General features: G+C 40.9%; 1 protein-coding gene across 6 annotated transcripts in view; it reads left to right on the top strand.

Annotated features, from left to right (window-relative positions):
* Positions 1-4,892: 4,892 nt before the first annotated feature.
* The window catches only part of UNC79 (unc-79 homolog, NALCN channel complex subunit), a 115,619-nt gene continuing 93,236 nt past the window's right edge, over positions 4,893-27,275 (top strand). For 5 of the 6 annotated variants that reach the window (XM_069783578.1, XM_069783574.1, XM_069783576.1 and 2 more), the window contains exons 1-7: positions 4,893-5,052; positions 10,527-10,647; positions 16,401-16,705; positions 20,175-20,345; positions 23,291-23,383; positions 24,699-24,754; positions 26,009-26,138. In XM_069783578.1, coding sequence (XP_069639679.1) covers positions 5,031-5,052; positions 10,527-10,647; positions 16,401-16,705; positions 20,175-20,345; positions 23,291-23,383; positions 24,699-24,754; positions 26,009-26,138 — 898 coding nt within the window. In that variant the 5' untranslated portion in view covers positions 4,893-5,030. The remainder of the gene's footprint in view (positions 5,053-10,526; positions 10,648-16,400; positions 16,706-20,174; positions 20,346-23,290; positions 23,384-24,698; positions 24,755-26,008; positions 26,139-27,275) is intronic. The other variant, XM_069783577.1, reaches the window with a different exon arrangement.

The following is a 27,275-nucleotide window of genomic DNA, read 5'->3' as shown; positions in this document are numbered from 1 at the left end:
ACCTTATCTACCTCATTCTGCAAAAGCCACAGTAGAAGGAAATACGAGAATTAAGTCTCTTCAGTCAGTGAAACAGAGAATGTGTTTTATAACTAATTCCTCTGTAAGAGGTAGGTATATTTTGTAGCTCTCTTCAATATAGTTTTTCACCTTAATGTCCAGACATCCAACTGACTGATTTTCAAGGATCACCTCCTTGAAATGCCAGAATAGTCCCTCCCAACATGGACAAAGTCAGGCACAGGTCACAGGAGGCTTGCATGGATGAACAAGGTGTTCCTGACAAGTCAAACATAAAAATGAAGCGTACAAGAGGTGAAAGCAGGAGCAAGTGACCTATGAGGAACACAGAAATACTGGCTGACTGTGTAGAGATGGGGTTAGGAAAAGCAAGGCCCTCCAGGTAATGAATCTATTGAGGGAACATGAAGAGCAATGAGAAGGGCTTCTGCAGTGACATCAGCAGCAAAAGGAAGGCTAGGGAAAATGTGGGTCCGTTGCTGAATGGGACAGGGGACCTGGTGATGAATGAAATTAAAAAGGCTGAATTACTCAATGTCTCCTTTACTTTGGTCCTTTCTGGTAGGACCTTCTTTCAGGAATCCCAGGCCCCTGAGGGCAGTGGGACATTCTGGAACAAGGAAGACTTACCTGCCAGTAGAAAAAAAACAGACATACACAAGTCCATGAGACATGATAGGATGCACATGCAAGTGCTTAGGGAGTTGGCCAATGTCATTGTAAGGCTGCTTTTGATTATCTTTAAAAGGCCAAGGGAACTGGGAGAAAGTCCCGAGAAACAGAAGAAAGCAAATGTCACTCCTATTTTCAAGGACAATCAGGAGGATCCAGGAAACTATAGGCCATTTAGCCTTACCTTGATCCCTGGGAAGATGATGGAGCAGATAATCCTGGAAACCAGTTGCAAACACATTAAGGACAAGAAGGTGATTGAGAGTAGTCAGTGTGGATTTACAAAGGGAAAATCAAGCCAGACCAACCCAAGAGCCTTCTACAACAAAACAACTAGCTTGGTGGATGAGGGGAGAGCAGTGGATGTTTATCTTTACTTCAGCAGGATTTTCATCACTGTCTCCAGTAACATCGGCACTGACAAACTGATCAAGTATGGACTAGATAAGTTGACAATGATGTGAATTGAAAAATGGCCAAACAAACTGCCAGGCTTAAAGGGTTGTGATCAGTGGCACGAAGTCCAGCTGAAAACCAGTCACTAGTGCTGTACTGCAGGGGTCAATACTGGGCCAGTACTGTTTCACATCTTTGTCAGTGACCCAACTGATGGGACACCCTCTGCAAATATGCAGATGATACAAAACTGGGAGGAGCGGTTGATACACCAGATGGTTGTGCTGCCATTCAGATGGATCTTGAGAGGTTGGAGAAGTGGGACAACAGGAGTTTGATGAAGTTCAACAGATGAAAATTCAAGTCCTGCACCTTGGGAAGAATAACTTAAGCACCAGTACAGGCTAGGAGCCGACCAGCTGGAAAGCAGCTCTGTAGAGAAGGACCTGGGGGTCCTGGCAGACACCAAGTTGACCGTAAGTCAGCAATCAGCTTTTGTAGCAAGAAGGCCAACAGGATCCTGGGCTGCATTAGGAAGAGCATGGCCAGCTGGTCAAGGGAGGTGATTATTCCCCTCTACACAGCACTGGTGAGACCCTGTCTGGAGTGCTGTGTCTCATTCTGGGCTCACCACTACAAGAAAGACACATACTAGAGTGAGTCAAGGGAAGGACTAGATGATGAAAAGACTGGAGCACCTGTCATACGACGAGAGGCTGAGAGAGCAGGGATTGTTTAGCCTCAATGGGAAAAGGCTTGGGGGGGGTGTCTTGTCAACATGTATAAATACCTGAGGGGAGGGAGTAAGAAGATGGAGCCAGACTTTTCTTAGTGGCAGTCAGTGACAGGACCAGAGGCAATGGGCACAAACTGAAATACGGGAAATTCCACTTAAACATAAGAAAAACTTTTTCTACTGTGAGGATGGTCAAACCTTGGAACAGGTTGTTTAGAGAGGTTGTGGGGTCTCCGTCCTTGCAGTTATTTGGACCTGACTGGACATGACGCTGAGCAATCTGCTGTAGTTGACCTTGCTTTGAGCAGGGAAGTTGGAGTAGACAAGCTTCAGAAGCTCCTTCCAACCTCAGTGATTCTATGTTTCTGTGAAATTTGCACTCATGAACTCAGAAAAGCACCATTTGTTCTTTCTGGTTTTCATCAGTTGGTATGTCAGTTTTCCATTCCCCATGAATTTATAGTTAAAAATATGTTCTTGCATTAACGACTTGTGGACTTTCAGATGCCTGCAGCTTTTATGTGTTCTCTTAACTGAGTGCATGCAGAGGTAAAAAGCATATGGACATAAACCTTAGCTGCTTAAAAATGTTTCCAGTGGAGGGCTGTACCCATATTATTAGGCAAATTCATGAGGATTTTTCTGAGAAATGGTGACTTCTATTCAGCACAGGGACTTGAGAAATTAATTCCCAGAGTGCCATGTTTCTGTATTTGCTCCTTTATGACATTTGTTCACATTTTAAAGCACAAGTCTCTATACTTATATTAACAAACTAGGCAAATCTATCAAATTGTTTGACCAAATAACAGATGACTTGTATCAGGATTTATTCAGGGCTTAGGTATTGTTTAGGCATGCAGAAGGACTCATAAGCAATAAATTGCTTTTCATATACCTGAATTACATGCTGAACTGTATAGGCCTTGTTCAATAAATGCAGGCATAGCTGCAATTTGCAGGCACTTAAACCAAAGAAGAAATTTTACATGAGAAATGGAATTCATATTTTCTCAGTGTATTCCTGCTTTATCATCGTGAGTGTTTTTAGTAGGCTCACCACTGCGGTATGTGAACACTTGGTATATTTTAAAGGATACCTATGGGAGCTCAGTTCCTCTCAGTGCAGAGAGTTCCCTATTGTTCTGTAATGAGCAATAAAACAGTTCAGATTGATTTGTTGCATCAACAGACAGAAATTCAAGCTCAAGATGAAATCTGCCTTCAACAGCCTATTTCAATGAGGTCTGAAAGCCATTTGTCTATATTTTCATCACTGATGTTCTATGTTGTGAGACTAGGGTTGGGGGAAGTGGGGCTTGTAGCACCACATGACCTCCCTGGGCACTTCATTAAATAAAAATAAATAGAAAAACTCTCATTGACTTCAGTAGGATCTGGTATCACATGTCAGTTTCTAATAAAAGAATAAACTTAACTGTTCACTCTTAAATGTTTAAGTGTAAAAGAGAAAACTTGAATCCTCAAGTAGCAACCTACATGATCTTGCAGTGAGCTCAACAGGAAGAAGGAGCAAACCACATATGGGAATGGGTGAATGCTCTTCGGTTTTGTTAAGTACAGCTCAGGGAAATGGAGGAGACTCCTCTATCAGTTAACTCATGTCTTTTAGTTGCTGATCAGTCCTACTATAGTCATGGCAGCTTATTCATACTAGCCAGTGGTAGTGGTTTAAGTTGATTCCGCTCTCTCTTTGGGGCTCACAAGCAGCAGGGAATGTGGAGAGAACTATGGCCTCAAGGAAATGCAGCAAGAGCTCTGTTTTGGACCTAATTAAGCGCTGTTGAAAAAACATTGCACATGCAGTATTTTTAGAAGATTGCTTTGAGAAAAAAAGCCAACCTGTTAAATGCCAGCAAACAGCATCTGCCTCTTTACCGTAGTTCCTGGCACAGAATGTGCATCGTCCCCAAATCAGGGCAGCAGTAATTTGGAGGCACTGCCTTGCATGATGAATAATAAAAGGTACCCATCTCCTACACCTCCACAGCACAGTTCCCTCTGGCTGCCGCAGGCCTACTCATCTTACGCAGCCCAGTGTTTTGAGGAGAGTCTGTTGCAACTGGCTTTTTATCTATAAACATCAAGGCTCCCATGCCCTGGCTGATGAAATACCACTGCTTGCACATACCCTTCTCAGAGGCGCGGGGATCTGAAAAACTGTTTTGGAAAGTTTCAGAGAGGAAACTCGTAGCCAGCCATTCATTTCTGAGGCCTGGTAAGGCCAAGTCAGGACACTGGAGAAGCTGACAGGACACACGCTGGTGAAATAATTTCTCTTGGAGCAAGTGAATTGTATTGTTATTACTGTAGTCCAACCACAACCACTCTTCCGATCCCACCTTCGTCTTGCACTGATGGCTCCTGGGGCAGTAATCAATCATAGCTGGGATCTGGTGACAGAGAGGGGAGGCAGCCGGGGCTGAGCTCAGCCGTTGCCTCCTCCGGGAAGGCATGACGGTCCTGAGATGCTTGTCACAGTATGGAAACAAGCGGGGAAACCGGCCAGAGGCACCTGATGGCGCGCCCTCCTGAGGTACACGGCTGGAGCCCAGGGGTCGAGGGGAGAAGTACTCGAGGAAACAACATTCCTGTCTCAAGCAAGCAATGAAACACAGTCCACAGACACAGCCCCATCAAGAACCCCTGACAACGACGCCACCGTCCCCGGCCCAGCTCCGCGCTCCCCCTCTTGCAGCTCCCCACAGAACGGGGCGTCGGCCCGGGAGGTGCGCGCCACCGGCCCCCTCAGCAGTCCCAAACACCCTCGAAGCTCCGGAGGGGCACCGCCGAGGCCCGGGGGGGGCTCATCGAGATCTTCCGGCCCGGCAACTGCCGGCCCAGCGCTGCGCCAAACTCAGCGCTTCGGCGGGGTAACATCCCCGCCTGGGGCGGGTGCTTCAAGGCTGCCCCAGGGCGGGCGGCCCTCCGCCCGCCCCACCGTTTGCGAGACCTCCGTGCGAGGCGACCCCCGCTCCGCAGCCGCCAGACGCGCGTTCCCTTTAAGAGTGCGTTGCCGCCCAGCCCCGCCCCGCCCGCCCGCCGCTCCCCGGCCCGCAGCCCTGCGGCAGGGGCAGCGGCAGCGGCAGCGGCACCGCTGCTGAGGCGAAGCCGTCGCCGCCGCCTTCAGCGCGGCCGGGGGCAGGCGCTCCTCGGCGGCTGAGGGGCAGAGCGGGGCGGCAGCATGTCCACTAAGGCGGAGCAGTGTGAGTGGCGGGGCCGGGCAGCGCGGCGCGGGCCGGGGCCTGTCCGAGGGCAGCGGGGGGCGGGCGGCCGGGGGCGCCTTCCCGCCGATGGCGCTGCCTTGCTGCCGGCAGTCAGTCGCCCCGGCGGGGTAGCGCCGCCCGGCCTCCTCCCGCGTTCTGTGGCGTCCGCCTCAGAGCAGCTGGTGCAAGGGGAGGGGGGGCTGCCTCCCTTCTGGCTCTTTCTGCCTCAGCCGCCGCCGAGTGCTTGGTGGCGGCGGCCCTCGGGGCTTCTCGCCTCCCGCCCCGCGCCTCGCTGGCGGGGTGGCCCTTCTGGGGAGGCGGCTGTTTGGGCGAAGGCGGCGCTGGCGACGTGAGGGAAGAAACGGGGCATCGGGGGGTGAGAGTTAAGACTGAGACGGCCGGCGTGGCCCTCGGCCCCGCGGCGGGAAGGGTCCAGCCTGCCTCATCTGCCGGTGCTGTGCCCTGTCCTAAAGGATGTAGCCATCAGAGAGACTGGGGATCTGGCTGTCGAGACAGGAGGTGACCCATGTATTGCTGTCTTGAAGGCGGTCTTGCTGCGAGATGGAGCAAGAAGGGAGGTGTGCTGTCATTCTTGCCTGTGCTCTTCACCTTTTGGGTGAATGTAGGCTGGGTGTTGCCATCTTGCCTACACCGCCGGCCACAGCCCCCCGTCTCGCCCAGCAGGAGCCCCCCAGGTGCTGACATCCCCTCGCCCGGGGCCCAGCGTGCCTTCTCACAGCCACGGATGTTTTAGCCACCATGTTGGCTAGCTCCCATCGGAGCAAGATCAAATGACATGGCAGTTGGGATGTCAGCAGCTGGGCCATGCTAGTATTCCCCACTGTTGTTACCATGGATAACAACTGATGTGTCTGCAAGAGCCCTGGTGGGAGGCTTAAAGAACAATACCAGGGTACTCAAGCTTGTCGCCCATACCAAAGCTACTTTCTCTCCTGATACAGTGTCATGGTTGTGAGCCAGGCAGTCTGTGACCAATAGGTTGGATTGATGTTTGTCATGATGACATGATGTGCTCTGACACCTCACGTGCTGAGACTTGCTGTCTCCTTCCTCCAGGTCGCTGGGAAGGATCCTTGTATTTATATACGACTGTGCTGAACTGATCTAAGGAAAATAATACTTCTATTTTTTTCCTTTAGGGTTTACTGCTAATTTACAGTGATGGATGACGTTGCTATTAAAATATGGTGTGGATGCTAATTTATTGCTCTAGGGATGCACTTCTGGCCTCATAAATAGAGACACAATGTTCTGACCATGCAGCAGCCTTGAAGTGTGCGATGTTCGGATCTGTACCGTTCTGTTCTTTCTGCCTTCCCCACCCCCCACCTCAGTTCTGTAATTGTTTCTTCTTTCTTGTGATACATTAATTATGCTTCTTTCACACTGGCATGTGGAAGAATTTCTGCTGCCTTTTGTCCCAACACAGCCTTTGGCATTTTCTTCCTTTTCTATTCTGCCTTCTCTGTACCTCCATCCTTTTAGTCTGCTCTGTTTGAGCTTCTCTTTCATATTTTGTCCTTGGCTATTTTTTCTTTCCATCCCCTTGCGCTGTTCAAGATGCTGCATCTTGGCCTGCCATGTTCCTGTTGCTCTTATTTTAAGTTTTACTTGGGGTCCAGATTTCAGGTCTTTCTGCCTCCTAACGTTCTTTTTCATGATGCTCTAGGTAGAGTATTCGGTTAATGGACATATCCTGTGCATTTTAACCTACTGAATGTATTTTGTTTACCAAAGCTGCACCCCTGACTAGTTCTTACGGCATTACCAAATGTCTTTGTCACTACATAACTTCAAGATTCCCTCACCTGCAATTTTTGACAAGTGGTGATGGACTCTGACAAGGATTATATTGATGTGCGTACATCACTACCAGGCAAACCTTCAAACCCCAGCTGTTCCTGTTGTTGCTTCTGCCCTCATTGGCTGACAGGCAAGAACCAGAATGTCTCGGGAAGGAGTCAAGTCACAAGTCATAATGAATCTCAATTTACCAAGAACAGCAGCAAAACACTACGAATGAGGGAACAGACTGATCAGAACAGAAGAGGCACTGGTCTAAACATGAATCTGTGGCCACCCCACAGCTCTTTGGCAGGTTGTATGAACATCAGGTAAAATGGTGGCAATCTGGGAAATTGTCTCGAGAAGCCTCCCTTTTTTGTGAAGACATGCATCTCATATCTCATACCAGCGGTATTGACAGTGACTTGCATCATTTGACTCATCACGGCATGCCTGAGGTGTTCTATGTATTCAAAGAAAATTAGTTATTTTTCACCTTAAATAGCAGTAACTGGTGTTTAGTTGTGGTAAGTGATGTCCTGGGAATGCCTGATGCCCACTCTGTGGTTCTCCAGGACAGTGGAGCAACCAAGACCTTCTTTAAAGACTCCTAATGGTTTCACTCTTCATTCAGTCAATGCTTACAAGAGGGCTAGGGAATTTAGTTAGGTCTGTGTAGATCTTGGAGAGATACCCAGCAAGGTATACTGGAATAACTTTTTTCTTTTTTTCTTTTTTCTTTTTTTAATTTTTATTTTCATGTGATGACCCTATGACAATGGCTAAGTACTTCTGCAGAGTGACATCACTTTTTTTTTTAGCATATCTCCGGGTGCATGGAAACTCAGAAAATTGTGTAATTCTCACACTTCTGTATCTTGAAAGCTGGCAAAGTTTTGCTCTGGGGCTTTCCTTCAGAAAGTTCTTTGTGTTCTGGGAGGCTGTGCTGTAATTGTCAGTGTTCTGGGAAACAGAAGTGAGAGGTGAGGTTAAAACCATTGGCCTAAAGCTGTTAATATTTAGGCTTTATAAATCAGTTTTCTGTTTTGGTATTTTGCCTGATACAATTGTGTCACAATGCTGATTAATAGAAATAAATAGATTAAAGGTATCTGACAGCAAACCATAGCAGCCACAGTAAACCGTGCATCTTGCTATGAATTGTTCTTTGTTGGGTACTGTGAAATGTGGTCTGTTTTCTTTGCAAATATGCCTGGCTTCATATTCTTTTTTTTTCCCCAGCAAGAGAAAGTAGTGTCACAAAATATATTTACGAAGTAATTCCTTTCTTAATCTAACCTAATCTAGATTAGTTTTTATAGGGGCCTTCACGACAGTTTAAAAAAAAAAAAAAGTGTCTATCTTTAAATAATCTGGTAAATTGACCTGCAAATCTGGGACTACATCTGAGATAGTAGGCAGAAAGAACGAGGTGTGGGATGAGGAGGGGAAAGCAGGTCTTGGACTGCTAAATTAAACTTCTGTAACCTGGAGTGAAACACATGATGACCAAATGTTACTACCCCAGTGGTTTCGGGCGTGTGTAGGAAGCCAGTTATGGCTGGTCTCACAGAGACAGGGATAACCTTCTGCAAAGCAAAGTTCGTGTGCCACAGGCCGGTGTGGTGGCCTGAAAGGCTCTGATCTGCCTCCTAGCTATACTGAAGCAATCTGAGTCCACATGACAAAACTTCTGTTTTCAGTTTGGGGGGGGGGAAAAGTAGTGATTGATTTTAATTATCCATTAACATCACCTTAAAATAAATTTGTGAAGTAAAACACTTAAAAGTGAGGAAATATAATTAAGTTGCTTATGCATCCTTAGTTTATTACTTTTGCATATGCATTATGACAGTGTCCCTAATTGCATTTTTACCTGCTGTTTTCCCATAGACCCCAGCCCTGTTCAGTCACATGACAGGCTTGCTCCCTGTGATGAAGCAGGGTAATATCACAAGGGAGAATTTTGTCTGTAGGAGCTTCACTTGCTGCAGAAATTGGAAGGCTACAGTCAGTACAGCAGGAAACCGGAGAAAGGACGATCATGATGAGGGCAGTTGGGTGCTGGAAGACTGGGTTTCTTGTCATGCAATTCAAGCAAACAGTATTCTTTGCTTGATGATTGTTTGAGTGTTCCTCATTTTATGGATAACTGACTTGAAATTGTCAAACCTCATTTGTTGTGTGACTGGGCACTCACAAATGCTTTTGTTTACTGGATGTGAAAGTCCAGTACATACTGCTATCTATACTGGCAAAATGACTCAGTATCTCAAGCTGAGCCTCCAATAGCAGTTGCAGACACTTCGCTCTTGGTGTCTGTCCTTCCGTCTTTTTCTGTAATATGGATACAGTGTCACCCCTTCTCATTCAACTTGTCAATGATACAGAAAAAAATCAGAATGCTCATGAAATGTTCAGATACAGTAGCAGTGGGAGGCATAGAGATGTCTCTCGGGAAGTTAGTGCCCTTCTGTTCAATAGAGGACTAAGCGGTATTCATTCTTTAATAAAGAGAAACAATGAGAATAAAACAAAGTATTGACTAATTGCTCATTTAGGAAGCATGATTTATCTTCCACACTGAAGGAGCCCTGTAGGGGAACAAGGTATATCTTGGTCTAGTGAAAGACTGTCATAATCCATATGCTTAAGGGCTGAAGTCATTGAGAAGCATCTCCCCTTTTAACTGCCTATTACACAGTCTTGGTGCATTTTTAACATGATTAAGAGTTCCCAGCCAGCTCTGCTTTCATTGAGGCTGTGTCTGCACAGTGATGCTATGAACAACTGCTGAGCCGTCTAGCTGGAAGCGCAGTTGAGCTGGTGCAGCCCTCTGCCACAGCTGATGCATTCTGTTTCTCAGCCGAGTTGATTAGTCTGAGCAGAGCAAAAAATAGTTGACTGTGCTCAGGTGTCTCTGCATGAGACTGTCTTGTACCATATAAGGCAATGGAAGGTATTGCAGCTATTGTGGGTAATCCCTTTTTTCCAGTGCTGAACAGGGATCTCTATTAGAAAATAAACCTGCTATTTGTAAAACAACAAAAAAATGGTTTCAGTAAAGGTGTAGAGCTCCTACTGCTCTTTGAAATCCCGTCACCTGCTTGATCAGACTTCCTAAGACACATGAATAAACAGCACAGATCTTTTCATATCTTCAGTTCATTGCATAAAGTAAATGTATGGCCTAAAGTAAATCACATAAGCTTTCTCTGTCTTAGCTTATATCTCTGCTTTGGCTGTAGAAATATTTATCCATCTTACATGAACCTCCTGTGATCCAGTGACTCATTCATTATAAATGAATCTTGAGATGCTTGGAGACACAGAAGTGCATTGGGTTTTTTTTGTTTGGTTGGGTTTTTTGTTGTGGCTTTACTGTTTGTTTGTTTTTTTTTTTTTTTTTCTTTTTAATTTGCTAACACTAACTTGGTCTAATACAGATGCAGGCATTCATTTCTGTGCTTTCCCCTTGGCACTCTTGCACTGGAATGTTCAATTTATTAAGTCAAAATAGAAGGAATGGAGAGACTTTTCTGGTTCTTACAGTTTAATTTATAAATTAAAAAAGAAATCAGAAATGGTAGGAACAGATGTGATTCTGTCAAAGTCTGCAAAAAACCTGAATTAAAGTTTCCGTGTTTGTTTTTTTGTCTTTTATGTAGTTGCTTCCAAAATCCGTTACCTTCAGGAATACCACAACCGTGTTCTCCACAACATTTACCCTGTGCCCTCTGGAACTGACATTGCAAATACTCTGAAATACTTTTCTCAGACATTATTGAGGTAAGTTTTAACTAATGCTCTTGAAGAGAAAAGAGCTAAAGAATTGTAGGGGGTATTGATTAACTTTGAATTGGTTGCAAGATTTAATGGGTCAATGCTTAGCCAAAAAGAGTCAGAGCATAATTTAAGAAAAGAATGGTATGGATTAATCTCTTCAGTGGCTGTTGCCCAATTTGCCCAGTTGAGCTGCTTATTGAGTGGCTGATTCTAAAATAAACTTGGTTGATTACACATTTGCTTGGCACTCCTGAGACTTAGCTGAATGCACAAACATGCTGAACTTGTGAAGAAAGGAGTTCGTGACCTACAGAGTTTTAGACGTGTATCCTCATGACCTCCTTGACAGTCTTGGTGCCTCAGGATCCTAGAGTGATGAGCCAGACGAGGAGAGCTAGGTTTTTACTGTGCCATAGTTCAGCTGGCTGTCATATTTGGGTTCTGGTTCAGTCCCTTATAACAATATGAATAGACACAAAGCTTGGGTAGACATCTGGATTTGGATGGCAACAACAGGTCAGGGTTGTTCTGACCCAGGGTTTTGATTTAGTCCAATATTTAGTAATAATATGTAGTACTAAATACCATATGATTACAGAATACATTTTGAATAGGGAATACTACCTTGTCTTGCTAAAAAGATATGAAAAATTGTGAGACTTAATTAGGAATGACATTCATTCCACAGTGCTACCTAGTGGATTCGTATTTTCAAATTGTTTTTAAAATGGCTTTTGACACTGAAGAGGTGATTTTTGTCTGTCCAGGTTTTGGCTGGCACTAGTTTTCACATCCAGAAAAATGCTCTTAAATCTGCATTTCTATGCGTAGCTTCCTGTATTATACCTGGAAAGATTGTCCCTGCTGTCAGAAGCTAGTTTGGAAATACAGCTCGTTGTCATAGTTGATGAGGAAACATTAACAAAATACAATTAACCCATATATTTGTACACATACCCCTATGACATATACAAGTTGAGAAGCAAGAATCTAAACCTGAAAGAATGACAGTAGTGCATTAGAGTGAACTAGTGCATGGGATGTATCAAAATTCTTGACCCTGTTTATAAGAAGGAAGGATACATAGAAATACTCGTTAGCAGTGGAACACCTGTTCACTGCAAACTTAAACTGTGTACTTTTGAAAATTTCAAGAGTAGATTGTTTAACCACTGTGAAATTTGTTTCCCTCATCATTTAGAGTGTTGAAGAAACTTATGGCAACCAGTAGGGCTTTTTTCTAAGATTAATAAATTAAATTTTGTCTTGTTATATTGCAGCAGTGGGGAAAAAATGTTCAGAGTGTCACTAAAGATACCTCTGAAATGCGGTTCTATTCCCACATCAGGCTGTTTTGATGGATTATTTGCACAACACACACACACACTTAAATCACATTTAAGTAACGTTCTGTATGACAAAACAGCCCCTGCTCAAATGCTGTGGGCCTTCAAGCTTTTAAAGCAAGAAAGTTGGACTTGATTCTGAATGTTTTCTCTCTTAGCTGTAACTACCAAGTGCTATAATGAGATCCGTTTCTTTTTGGGTAGAAGTTTATTGGGACAGGATGGATTTAGAGTCTGCTGCTTAAAGAAAGTGTCTTTATGCCACCCTGTTGTCTTCATCGTTCTGAGCAGTACAGCTCACATGTCCTGTGTGACAAATTCTTCACATACCACGAGCAGTGATGTTTCTGGGATTACTGAAAAAGCTTTATACTTAGCGACTATGGGAGCAGATCAGAAATCAGGGCAGCAATGGCACAATTGAGCAACTCCATTTCTTTATTTCATGTTCACGATGGGACTGAACCAAAATCCTGTTGTTGATACGTAGGTCTACACAAATGGCTTTGTCATTCATGATCTGGGATCTGATCAGCCTCAGAGCTAAAAGGGCACCAGAAATTGAAGCCAGGACTAAATTTAAGTGGACTAAATTCTGACACTCAGCAAGGTCAAATCCACATTCTAAATCCCTGTAACTGGGGAATTTGAACTGTGGGTCAATGTCGGAGTGCTATGGTTGAACCAGTATGAGTTAATACACTGATACTAAGAAAGAAGCTGGATAAAAAAGCAAAACAAAATGCACCCTGTATTTAGTGTGGCAGATGGAAAGAAGGAAACTCCCACCCACTGTGTGCAGATCTCTACAAGATTTACCCTAAAACTAAACAGACTGGTTAAGAACCTTTCTGAAGAGCATGTTCAGAAATTTCTTTGAATATTCTGCATGCCGTGTCTTCTTTCTGCCTCCTACACTGAGACTCCATTGTGCAAGGTTTAACATCAATGATTGAAGTACATGGAGGAGAATAATCTTTGTAGCTTGAGACAGAGTATACGCAATGAGTTTGGGCTGCTAAGAGAATACTGATCAAACAGTAGCAAAAATGCCCATTGATTTCTGGAGATTTTGGATCTGTTCTTCAGAATAGGTTGCTTTTGTTCATCTACTATTTTAAAATAACTTTAAAAAATACTTCCCAGTTTGATGTGTACTCTCCTTGCAGCTGAATTTTTTAGGACAAACATTTCTTGATGAACATATGTAGTCATAGGAGTAATGGAAGAATAGTGATTAGTCAGAGAAATTCCATATGATGATGGGATTTTACAGGTGTAGCTCTTACTGTTTATTATACTTTTTACCATTCCACATTATGGACACGTTGACTGTGTTCTTTTCAGTGGGGCATGCCCACTGTTATGGATCACATTCATACCTGGTGTCAATCTGCTAGCTATAGTTGGATTGCACAAGGGATTAGTTTGCTCCCTTGCTCTGTATGTAGCCTCAATAAATCACAAGCTCAAGGGTGGGGGGAACAGATTCGGAATGGCTGAAAAAAAAAAATTTCCTTATTTCTATGAACAAACATCACATAAAATCACCATACACAATGCATAGCACATTGATTCATTTAGTTCTTCTTTAATTTTCTCTTTGGGCAAAAGCATTTCTTTACATTACAGCATGAATTTGTTTCATGCCCAGCTCATTTTCAGTGTTTTCTCCCTCATTTGAGGAATGATCTAAGACTGAATAAACGTGTTGCAGAACAGCTCATTCTTTCACATTTTCTTGGAGAAAATTCTCCATATGTATTTCTAAGTAAAATGTTTTACGTAAGGAATAGTTAGAAATGCCCAGTGGCTAATTAATGGTTAAGCTTGTTTTGCTGCCTTGGTGAGATGCAAATCCCTTGTAGGCATTTTAGGAAACCTTTCCTGGAAGGCAGTAATTTGGGGATGGATTTGCAGCAAAGATGTACAAATCTTGAAACAAGCCCTGGTAGCTTTGTCACTTGTCACAGAGCAAGTTCAGTATGGAGTTATGATCTGCAGATGCTCCGAGTTCTCAGTACTTGGTTTGAACAGAAACGGGAGCAAACTCCAATCGTTGTATCTTGGTCTTAGGGGACTTCCTAGATTTTCAGTTTTGACTCTTCTGTTTATTGCTTTTAAAATATATGGGTCAGGCAAAAGCCTGGGTCTGAAAGTTTTTTGTTTGTTTTTTTTTTTCTTTCTAAATTTGGCATGGTTGTAGCTGGAATTTATATATGGTTTCATTGCTGTTCCTGAAGTGAACAGAAGGATGCCCTGATCAAGATACAAGATGGTGTGCTTTGGCCTCTGATCCATAGATGGGCCATAGCTCTGTGTTAAAAGGAAGGGAAGCCTGTAGAGTAAGCTCTCCATCACTGCCTTACACTTTCTAAAGCAAGGATTAATTAATACAGTAATATCCTTTCTGGAAATAAGTGCGCTTGAAGTACTGTGTTGGCAAGTAAAGGGGTGGGTAATTGGTATCATCTGTTGGTAGGCAGGGAAGAAATAGTTTAGTACCTTCATATCTCTAAATATGAGCTGCAAAGTACGGCAAATGAACATCAAGCAAATTAAAAGGAATCAGCACTCTGATAATTTGTTTTTAAAGTCATACTAGATCTTAGGTGATTTTCTGATATGATTTCATAAACACTGTCATGACAGTAACCATGTTTCTTGTACTGGACATTGGGTAACAGAAACCAAAATAATCTACCAAATACGCAAGGCACAATAAAAAAGGAAAAAAAAAAAAGTATGCAGTTTCTTAAAACAGACGATGTCTGTCATCTCTGACTGCAAGTGTGATGTGATAGTAGCCACTTGGCATAGAACTGTACTCGTAAAAGTGTTTTATATATATGGCAAATGAATGACACCTTCTCTTATAAGCACCTTAGCAAGAGTTTAGCTTACTTGTGTAAACTGTTGAATTGACTTGAGGTAAGATACATCTTTGCTAAGGTGATTATATGATAGGGATTTCTGTACTGTTAAAGAGGACTGAGGTTTCCAGAAGTGCTCCCTCTTGACATAACTCTGCTCTTCGTTAGTCAGTGGAAATTTTAATGCCACTGACTTGTCTTTTATAAGTTTTAACACTGACTTTGGGAACAGAGTTAAACCAACAGCAACTGCTTTTGGAAATCCCAACCACTGAGAGGTGCAAAACATGCTTTGAAAAAAAAAAAGCATTGTGTGTGGTTTAATATATTTAAAAGGTGTATTATATTTTATAGGCACATATGAAGACTATGAACTAACCCTATAATTGCCTGATAACTAAAATATAACACTGCTTAAGTGACAATTTATTTCTATTTAAAATAGTGGGTTTTATTTTTTTTTAATAAATTAGATTAACATGTTTACAACCATGTTTACAACATTCTTAAAACAACATAGCAAGCTGGTTGACGTATAGCCTCTATTTTGATTCCCACTAAATCCTTTTTATTTTTTGAAATTATCTCTCCTTTAGTTTATAGTGAGTTTTGTTGAATAATAACGTAAGTAACAGCAGGAATGTATGGTAACATACTGTCTGATCTGCAGTTACATAATTGGTCTTGCTTGCTTAGCCCTTAGATTTTTGAAGGTAACTATTTACCCAAGGAGTGTTGTATTCATAAAGTAAAATGTTTCCTCCCTAAACATGGGCAAAATTAAAAACACACATAAACAACCATTATCATTAGCTCACAAACATATGCTAAAGACCATCTACTATATATTATTTTATAACTTTTCCAAATGTAGTTTAGTTAACATTTTAGAAATATTATATTATTTCTAAATCCATGTGCCTGTTTAAACTTCATTATCTCAAATGATACTGAGTGAGTGGTCATGAAACAGTATCATAAAATACATACAGACATTATTTTAATGCAATAAACATGTGATTTTTAAGACTATCTTAACAAACACACATGTTTATTCTTTGCTAAAACATGTTTCTGCAAGTGCCACACCTATATTTTGCATGTTTTCAGTCACTTGTTTCAAAAGATTATGGGGGGGGGGGAATCTCTCAAAATCCTCAAAATCTCAGAGCAAAATACCAGCCTATTTTGACATAGCTATTTTTTCCATAGCAAACACTTTTAATTCTCAGAATTTTTCTTAACTGTGAAACATGGGTAGGGCACTGAAACATGCATTTTTATATTTTTGCTCCTTATGAACCAGATAACACATGAGATGCAATGAAATTTTCCTAGATGTCAATTTTTAATTCTCTTACCTTGAAGCATGAAAGTGAATGGTTGCTAGATTTGTAGACATGCTGGTTTCAGTAGCGATTGCATCTTATGTGGGATGTATCTGGTCTTTTATTATTTGTTTTATAGTGTCATTTCAATGTAATGTGCTGTTCTTTGTGTCTTTGTTGTCTCTTTTTTTTCTTTGTCCCCCCAACAGCATTTTGTCCCGCACAGGGAAGAAGGAGAATCAAGATGCCTCCAATTTGACAGTGCCCATGACCATGTGTCTTTTTCCTGTGCCATTCCCACTCACCCCATCTCTAAGACCACAGGTCAGTTCCATCAACCCTACTGTTACTCGCTCCCTCCTTTACAGCGTCCTGCGAGATGCTCCATCTGAACGTGGCCAGCAAAGTCGTGATGCTCAGTTATCAGACTACCCATCTTTGGACTATCAAGGACTTTACGTGACACTGGTGACACTGCTGGATCTAGTTCCCTTGCTACAACATGGTCAACATGGTAAGCAGGCCCTTGAACCCTTCCAGTACGCTTAACTTCAGTGCTGTGAATGATGCGTAAATGCAGTAGAAGAGATGGGCCTAAACTGACCTGGATCTGGAATTCAAATCTCCTGGGATGTGTTTATATCCAAGTGTTTGGTGTGACTTTTTTAAATAAAAGAATTTTTTTGCTAACTGTGGATTTGGGTTTGAATTCTGAGGTTGTCTGATTTTTAGTGATATGCTGGTGGTATGTAACTAAAATACAATGGTACGTAACAAAAACAATACAGATGGGTCTAAAAAAATCTGGATTTTGAATTTGAATCTGCTGGGATATCTTCAGACTAGTCTTTTTGGGGTGGCTCTCTTAAAAAGGCGCAAATTTCTTGCAAATGTGTATCTGGCGTATAACGAATATGCAGATTGAGTGTTTTGGTGAAGGTCCATCTCTAAATAGACCATAGTATACATTTAATTGAAGAAAAACCCTGGTAAAGGTAATTTGAGATGGCTTTAAAATATTCCTGGGTAAAAAGATAGCAATATCTCTGTCTGACTTACAGAAAATTTTTCCTGTATTTCCTTATGTTTCCATATTTCCTTATGTTTTGAAGTAGTTAATCACAAGATTTTTTTGTGACTGCATTGTATTTATATCGTTTTCCCTCAAGTTCTGCATATGTCTGGCTTGTTAGTCTGTGGCTTTTCAGACTGGGATTCAGGAGCCCAGTGTTCTCCCTATGTTACATAAGCCTAATATTAATTTTCACCATGGTATCAGGGTGTATTACTTACATAGTTCAGTATAGGAAGATTGTTGTCAATCTGATACACTGCTGAAATTCTTCAGGAGGAAAGTTTTTTCTGTTAAATGCTGAATTCCTTTTGAGTCGGGAGCAGCATGTTTTGAATCAAAGACTACTGCACTAGGAAATGGTATGAAATTGCAAAAGGGGGGCTCTGAGCAAATTACAGACTTGTTGACTTAACTTCAGTTTCTAGAAATGGTGAAGTTAATTATCAAAACAATCTTTTTCTAAATAGATAAGATGGTGATAATTAACAAGCAATGGAGACCTGTAAAGAACAAATAACATTGAGCAAACATAATTTCTTTTTAAGGCACCACAATGGCTCTCCTGGTGGGGTTTTCCCGTCCTTAGTCAGGCTTTTGTTGCTGTGTCACTTGACATCCTAATAGGCAATCTGAGACATATGGTCTCCACTTGAGTGAGGAAAACACTCCAGGAGTAATTACCAGTGGCTCTTGTCAGCTGGAAGGGTGTACCAAGTGGGAATCTTACAGGAGTCTGTGCTGGGTCTAGTGTTATTAAATATTTTAATTTTTTTACTTGGCTGATAGAAATGAGAGAGGACTTTGATTTGCAGGGGTTATCAAGATGGCAAATAACATGTCCTTTGTGAGAAAGATATCCAATTCAAAACAATCTTGGCAAATTGCATTCTGTTTTGAAACATCTTCAAAAGAGAAATGTAAAATACTATGTTTAAGCAGGAGAAATCAAAGGCAGAAATGAAATGGGGGGAATACTACCTTGAAAGCAGTACTGCGGAAAGATCTGGGTGTTACAGTAGATCAGAGGCAGACCATAAGTCACTAATACACTAATTTTATTCCAGCAATATGTAAACAGGTATTTTGTGTATGAGACACCCAAAGCATTTTATTTGTCATTCTAACTGCCCTACCAAGGCCTCAGCTGGAGAAAAAAATTCAGATTTGTCAATCTGGCTTCAAGAAAGACATGGAGCATTTGAGAGGAATCCAGGAAAAAAAAACAAGAATGATTTGAGGTCTAGAAAATGTGAACAGTGAGGAAAAATGGAAAGAACTTGGTTTGTCTAGCTTAGATAAAAATGGAAGGGAGACATGATTATCATACAGAAATATGTAAAGGTTGCTGTGAGGAGAAAGAAACTAAACCAAACCATTTGTGGTTACAGTTGATCAGGGTAAGAAATTACAAGCTTAAACTGCAGCAATGGAAATTAAAAAAAAAAAAAGGCCTTTTTATGATAAAGATGGTTAAGCACTAGGATGAATTGCCAGGAGGAATGAACTGTCTTGTAGATTTTTAAGAACAGTTTAGATAAATATCTGCCAGGAATAATTTGGTTGACTCATGGTTGGGGCAAGGGGAGGTCACTTGCTATTTTTTATGGTTCTGTGTATGGAAAATTAAATTTTACAATAAAACTTGCTATTTATTTCTCCCTCAGCTTAGCATTTGACTAAAAGAAATATTTTTTTTTTATCAGAACAATCAATGTTGTTTGGGTAAGTACAACTGGTGCGCTAGGCAGTCCTGAGCTTTGGTCCAATCAAATTACACAAAACTCTCAATGCTTAGCTGGTAAATATGTATTGTGAGAGAGAAACGCTCTCTAGCATTAAGGGTCTGGTTAGACCCTTGCAAGAAGACTTGCCAGAACCACTGAAGTGGAGTACTAATTTTAATTCTTACTATGACTCATGATGTGTACAGCTAGAGATCTCTGAGCACTTTACAGAGGCAGTTTTAAATCATACTGGTTGTACAGATGAGACTGGAGGCCTGTGTAACATACTTAAGGTTACAGAGTGAGTAACAAAAGGAATCCCTCTCATGCAGGGGAAAGGCCTTCTGTTGTACTGGGATCATCATACAGGTTCAAACCTGGGGTTCATTGAGTGCTGTAACCTTTCTTGGAGGGTTATTGGCCCCAACTCAATTCCTCATTTGGAAGAGGGTATAGAGATTCCCAGATACAGTGCCCAGATACACAATAACCTGTCTCTTCCCTTTGGATCTTGAAATGTTGCACATTTCTTAAGTATCCCTTCCAAAAAGTTATAGTATAATTAATTAGAATAAGTATCGAAATTCTTGATAAATATTCCTTTCCTTTTAAGCCTTGGCCATTTTTGGCCTCAATGACTTCTCAGGAAAACAAGATCCATAGTTTAATCACATGTTGTTTGAAAAATACAGTGATGTGTCCTGTAGTCTCTATGTGGGGGGTACTTTGCAGCTTTCTTGAGGGTAATTAAGATAAAAATCTTATTTTTCTATGACTGATAAAGACTAGAATGCTTTTTGTGAAAGCAGGCCTTTCAATACCAAAGTGCATATCAAATTCTGATTCTAATAACATCTCTGCTTAAATGCAGACCATTGTATGTTAATCACTGTATGATTAAAATCAACATTGTTTTTAATAAGTTATTTTACTGGCTGTAGTATACATATTCCCTTAAAGCTCTTCTGAGTACTGTTGAACAGCTGTTTCACTCTATTTTAGGAGGGGCTTCAAAATGATGGGTGAAGTTTCTTGTCTATAGTGATTAACTTCCCAAATTACTTTGAAGGGAAAACTTGAATTTAAATGTAATTTTCTTTTATAGTTTTGTAAACTAAAAAGTAAATAGTCATATTTATTTTTCCATTGTAATGATTCTGTATTTATTTCATTTTATTCAACAGATCTTGGGCAATCAATTTTTTACACTACTACATGCTTACTTCCTTTTCTCAATGATGATATTTTGAGCACTTTACCCTATACAATGATTTCAACACTAGCTACCTTTCCTCCATTTCTGCACAAGGATATTATAGAGTATCTCAGCACATCTTTTCTGCCTATGGCTATATGTAAGTAGAAATCATTCTAGTATTGTTATGTCTCAGAAAACATGGTGCACTGCTATAATAGTACCAGACTGTAGGAGTCAAAGTTCGATCTGTCATAGAATTGTAATGGGACATCAATCTACTGTATGTACATATGTAAAATAATTCTATGTGAGTGTTTTTCAAAGGGAAACAATTCTGTAATTTTTATTTATTTATTATGCTGTGTTACTGTGTGAATTCTTCAAGTTTAGCTTGTGGAAGAAATACACTGTTTTCAGACTCCTAGAACTTTCAGTGCCAGCCGTGGGAGTTTTGAATACAGAATCAATGGGCAAACTGCTCCTGAAACGATAGATGCAATAGCAACATGCGTAATTTTTGCATCTGGACTATATCTGGATGTGCAAGAATGACTCTTCTCAATGTAATGATGTTGTGATGTATTTCTGATTTTTCCCCCTCCCTCTCTTCTTGGCATTTTCTCTTTAAATTTTGTACTAAATAGCTGTGCCTGTAATGTCTCCTATCCATAAGTGTTAAGAGTGAATCTGACAGTGCCTGCCTTTTTTTCTCTTTTCTTCCCCTTCCCAAGGCTGTCACATGATTACATAATTTCATAATCCCTGCACAATGTGAATCCTGAGGTGTGTTCTGAATGCTCATCTATGTACCTGATAAAAAGCTTGATGGGATTTCAGTAGTAGCGAGAAATTTAACCATGGTCTGCAGGTGGAAGCATTAGGATCAATATTAAAAGTAATTTTTAACCAACAAGCCTTTTACTGTGTGGGTGATCAAACATTGGAACAGTTTGCCAGAGATGTTGCAGATTCTCCATCCTAGCAGATGCTCAAAACATAACTGGTCCTGAGTACCTGCTCTAGTTGACCTTTCTTTGAGCAGAGGCGTTGGCCAAGATGATCTCCAGAGGTCACTTCTAACATCAACCATCCCATGATTCTGTGAGAATGTATCTTCCTTATCTGTATGCCAGACCTTTATGGAAAAAGATGAACAACTTTTGTACAGAGATCAACAGTGATGTGATTTAAACATGTAGAAGATGCTATTAGAACATGGAAAGAAGCATGATCAAGTGTTTTGAGATTAAGATTTTATGGAAATTTATCATCTACATTTTCTGGCTCTGCCAGGCAGTGATCTTGGAGAAATCCCTTAACTCTTCTGTACCTCGGTTTCCCGTGTAAAATAGTCCCTTGTGAGACATTGCAATGATATTTTCTCTGTTACCTTTGAGAGGTCTAATAACAGTATGCAATTGAAAATTACTAAGATATATTTCATACATATGTGCAATAGATCCTCTTCAGGGTTAAGAACAGAATGTTGCATTAAACTACTTTTTCTTCCATTACTGTTACCTGTTAAAGAACAACTGATGTAGGTGACTTATCCTGTCCTGTCTATCTTCAGATCTGTAAAACTATTCTCCGAAACAACTGGTTGAGCCAAATCCTTGGTTTACTTAAATAGATACTATGCCCGAACTGTCCTTGGCAGAGGTTGCATCCATATAGAGCATGGAAACACCTTTGTCGTGCTGCCTTTTTCCTCAGTTTTGGTTAGATCTCTGTATGAAACCAGTCTGCTGTTCTTTAAATTTGGCTTCTAGTACTGTGTCCTACTTTTCTGCTGATGGCCACATTTTAATTGCCAGGTTAGAGCTGCTGAGTATTTTGCAATTTAAATCCATGCAAATAGACCTTGCTGTAATAATTTGGGGGCTCTTATGTGTGTGGATGAGATTCAAAAAGAATGAAGTGCAATGAAGAGAGCCATAGTAATGTTGGGTCATATGGAGTACCAGATAGAAGAGAGAAATTCTGCATTTCCCCTTCCCTCCTCCTTTTCCAGTCAAGTGGTCTTTTAATTCGCCACCAGGAATGACATGCCCCTTTACAAGGCAAGTGCAGAACCTTTCGTTCGCCTAGTGTTCAGCTCTGAATTAAATCGAAAGGGAGGATGCAAGAGATTGTGTAAGAAGCTGGAGATCCAGATGGGAGGGATGAAAGCATCTCACTGAACTGGTAGCTGCAGTTCTGTGCTTCTATCCCAAATGCTTGGTATTTGGGTGCTGGCAGCCAGGCTTGGGAAAGCGCTGTGAGTGAGGATGGGAAGATACGTGCCACATCTCTGTGTAGGAGGTTGCCTTCAAAGCCATATTGCCATGTTATAGTTCAGCAAATAAACACCTATGCTCTGCAGGGTTTTTCCAAGTATACCATTTAATAGTAACCACTTCATAGGAGACCAGAAGGAATTCTAGCCACTTTATGTGTGAGCTCAAAGTTACAACAGTTTAGCTACACTTCAGTGCTACTGTTTATCATTATCTTGGCACAGGTCACATAACAAGGGGGACTCATTTCTGTGGTATGTGGCTATAACTTGAACTCAAACCATGTGCTCCCTGAGAAGTAATCTGTGCCATGCACCAACAGCCAGCAGCCACCACCAGCCCCAGCCCTTTATCAGTATACCTCAACAGAAGGCTTTCCATTTTTTCTTGTTTCTTCACTCTCCACTTCTTCTTTACCTTTCCTACAATCTAAGCCCTAGGTGCACTTGACTATACAAGTGATGCTGTTTTGACTAGTCTGTGGGTGCTGAAGGAGAGTGCCTGAGAAGATCACTGTCTTTGGTTAATGCAGCTCTGAGAATGAAATCTTACTGATCTGGAAAACCAGGTGTGCGGTCTGTGAAGCAGTTCCATATTCTTAGTGATCTTTCTCTTCCAACAGAAGAGGGGTTTCACACCCTCCCTATACAGAATGTCTCTAGTTTTTTAGGGTTTTATTTATTTATTTATTTATTTTTTTAAGGACATAGTACCTTAGGAATTTTATTTGCATCAGTTGGAATCAGTTATATGCTATTCTTTTCTAATTTTCCTTGTTATACAATAGAAAATGTTTTTTGTTTTTTTTTTCCTTTCTTTTAAGTGGGATCCTCAAAAAGAGAAGGTGTTCCAGCACATGTCAATCTATCTGCATCATCAATGCTAATGATTGCAATGCAGTACACATCAAACCCGGGTATGTGTAAACCTGCAGCATGGTATCATTCTCTCCAAAACTGTGAGTCATGCAGTACTGTCAAATGCAATCAGAAAAGTTCAGATAATGGGAAAAATCTGTCTCACCATCCAACACAGGATGAAAAATAAGTGATTTCAGTCAAAACTGGAATTTCTGAGCATCATGCTTGAAGTAATCAATGTGTAGATAAGAGATCTCATTGTGATGAAGAAATAGGATTTGGCCCAGGGTTGGAGACTCCAATCTGCTCTTGCTTGACATCAGAAAATAGCGTTGATATATAACATCAGTGTTGGAGAGAAATCACCACTAACTTTGACTATACAAATTCATAGTAACAGTTTGTCTTATACTATGATTCATATCCCACCAAGTTCACAACTGATACTATTTTTTAAAGACAACAGGTAACGCAGGCTGCAGGCTCAACAGAACTATAATGAATTTAAATGTAATTATAAGTATCTAAACACAAGGCCATTCTTTCTCACTGTGGTGCAGTGCCACTTAAATCAGAGGGATCACATACCCAAATTGAAACAAAATTTAACCTCAGGGAGCTGTTACATTGCAGGATAGTCAACTATCTCCCGCTTTATGTAGATGGGTAGGTGGTGTGTGTGGGGAGGAACCCCACGCTGCAGTATGTGCATGAGAAGTGCACATCATGCTAATGTAGTTCACAACAGTAAATAAAAGCAGCACACTATTTTTAAAAGCTACTCGCACAAGTTAGTTTTTTTCATGGAACATTCTACTTTTGTTTTTGAATTCCATGTTCCAGCTATCTGAAGAAAATGTTCCCCTGTGGTTTTGGGCAAGTCAAACACATAAAGTAGTTCATTTGGCTCTTATGTTTGTTTGATGCAGAGTGGCTCCTATAGCCTTTGGTATACATGGGAATAATGTATTGTTACATGTGACTTCCGTTACTGCCTCAAGATGAATGACAAGATACCTACCCATTTACAGCTTTACACTGTGCCAGAGGGACAAAGTTTAAGTGAATTAGCAGGTATTCTTAAACTAGATGTGTTTGAAAAAGATCTCCATTGATGTGCAAAAAGCTGTATACTCCTAATACTCAGTTTACTGCATTCCTTGGCAGAAACAAATTACTAATACTTAATTTCTAATCTTTTGTGATGACTCTCAGAGCAATGATTATTCAGCAAAACCTTTAAAATAAAAAGTAATTAAATGACGTACTGAATTTCGGACAGACAAACCAAAACCAATCAGCTAATTACGTCACTTCTGTAACTTGAGTTTCCATTTCAATATTATGTCTATACTGTCTTTTCTCTCTCAGTGTATCACTGCCAATTATTGGAATGCCTCATGAAATATAAGCAAGAAGTATGGAAAGTAAGTTTATGATCATATATACTTTGTGGAAATGACTGTATTTGGATAGTAATGAAAACCAGATGGCTTGAAAATTGAACTGACTGTGTGCAAAAGAGTTATAAATGATCTTCTGTCCTGGTTTCGGCTGGGATAGACTTAATTTTCTTTATAAGTAGCTAGTATAGTGTTATGTTTTGGATTCAGTATGAGAAGAATGTTGATAAGAGACTGATGTTTTCAGTTGTTGCTAAGTAGTGTTTAGACTAAGTCAAAGATTTTTCAGCTTCTGATGCCCAGCCAGCAAGAAGGCTGGAGGGGCACAAGGAGTTGGGAGGGGACACAGCCAGGACAGCTGACCCAAACTAGCCAAAGGGATAATCCATACCAATGGACATCATGACTAGTATATAAACTGGGGGAAGTTGGCCTGGGGAGGGGGAGTGGATCTCTACTCATGAGCTAACTGGGCATCAGTTGACAAGTGGTGAGCAATTGCATTGTGCATAATTTGTTTTGTGTATTCTAATTCTTTTATTAATATTATTGTCATTTTATTATTATTATTATTACTATCATTATTATTTTCTTCCTCTCTGTTCTATAAAACTGTCTTTATGTCAATCCATGAGTTTTACTTTTTTTCCCCGATTCTCTCCCCCATCCCACTGGTTGGGCGGGAAGTGAGTGAGCAGCTGTGTGGTGCATAGTTGCTGGCTGGGGTTAAACCATGACATCTTCATATCCAATCCTCCTTCTGGATTATGGAGAGGAAAGTCCCTCTGATTTTTAGGTTACAGGAGCAGCTTCATGTTTTGTAGAACACAGCTCCATTTCCTAAATACTATGTCGTTGTGGCTCCGGTTAGTAGAAATTTTAGTAATGACCAATCTTCTCAGTTCATGTGGGCCTGAACTTTTACAAGGACTATTTGTGAGTATTGTCTTAGCCTGAATCTGATCTGAATCCACTTATTTATCTATCATCTCACACCTCTTTGTTCCATGGCTAGACAGAGGCTTCATTTGCTATATGTTAGTACACTATGTGGGTGGGTGGTAGCTGTTGGATGCTCCGATCAAACTCAGAAGCCAATTGTGAACATGTTGTTGAAGGTAGTCATCTAATCTACTTGTAAGAGCATACAAAGGACATTTGGTAGGGCATGAAACATATACATTTTGTGTGTTCAAGTATCTTTGAACACAAGTAATATGTATTGAATTGTGTTTTGTTAACTTGCAAAATAAACATTTTATACGTGTCTTTCCTTAGGATTTGCTGTATGTGATAGCCTATGGACCATCTCAAGTTAAACCTCCAGCAGTACAAATGTTATTTCACTATTGGCCCAATTTAAAACCACCTGGTGCAATCAGTGAGTACAGAGGACTGCAGTACACAGGTCAGTGCAGCTGTTTTTGTGTAGGCCAAAATAAACATAAAGGAGATGATCAGAAGTGTGTTAATGTCACATGTTTACAGTTCTATGATGTATTTTGAAATCTTTTGTTTGATAAATTGGTACTTTCAGAAGTATATACAATATCTATTTCTCTGTATTTCCAAAAGATGTTATGAAAAATAAAAACTGTGATTGTGGCTACTAAATATATTGTGTAACTCCCAATACTAACTAAACCAGATCAGAAGAAATATATGTAGTGTTCCAAATGGTCTGTGAAACTGCCTTATTGGCCTCACAAGGGTTCTGGCTTATGTTCCTTTCAATTATTGCTTTGGTTGCTTTTGTTGTGCCAGCTGCTATCACTGCTGCTGTTGCTAAGACTCCTTATCTGGCTGTTACTGTCAAAAAAAGTCAGGTCTTGTCAGGTGCAGTCAGTATAATGGAAAAGTTCTTAAGGTTGACTATAGGGTGAAAATGAGAGACAAAGCCAGCAATGCAGCTGGAGCTGAGTAGGTGGATGGTACGAAGTCCTCTGTCCACCAAACTCCCCAATGGTACTGATGGGATTGTGCTTCTGTGGTGGGGAGTCTCCAGCAGCAATTCATGACTTGCTTTTCCTGCTTGCCTGTCTCAACCTGTTTCAAATAATCTCTGTCATATGGGATGTTTTTTGTTCACTTTTAAAATTTCTGGGCCGGAATGCCACATTTTAAATAATCAAAGTGAAGGGTTGGAAGAGACCTTAGAAGACCCCCTAGACCAAGTACATCCTGAATATTCCTGTTACGTGTTGTCTGATCTGTTCTGAAACCTTCCCTTGAAGGGTTGATAGGTTTTCTTGACTTTTTTAAAAAAACATTCTTCTTGTACTGCTCTGCATCACTTCACATGCAAGCAGGTCTGTAAACTAAGCATGATATTCCATTGAGCTGTTACTAGCACTGGGTGGACTGGAATAATTTTCCTCTATGTAAATGTTCTGTTAATGCATCCCAGAATGGGATGAGTATTATCTGCAGTTGCATGGCATTTTGACCTGGGGGCATCCCGTATAGCATCCAAGTGATGCCACTTGAACATACCGTTGTTGTTTACTTCTTGTTATTACAAAGCTAAGGCTCCTTCTGTGGCTGG

This window comes from Haliaeetus albicilla, chromosome 5 (assembly GCF_947461875.1).
Source record: "Haliaeetus albicilla chromosome 5, bHalAlb1.1, whole genome shotgun sequence".
In the NCBI taxonomy this organism is placed as follows: domain Eukaryota; kingdom Metazoa; phylum Chordata; class Aves; order Accipitriformes; family Accipitridae; genus Haliaeetus; species Haliaeetus albicilla.
Note: the sequence above shows the minus strand (reverse complement) of the source record. Positions and strands in the feature narration are given on the sequence as shown.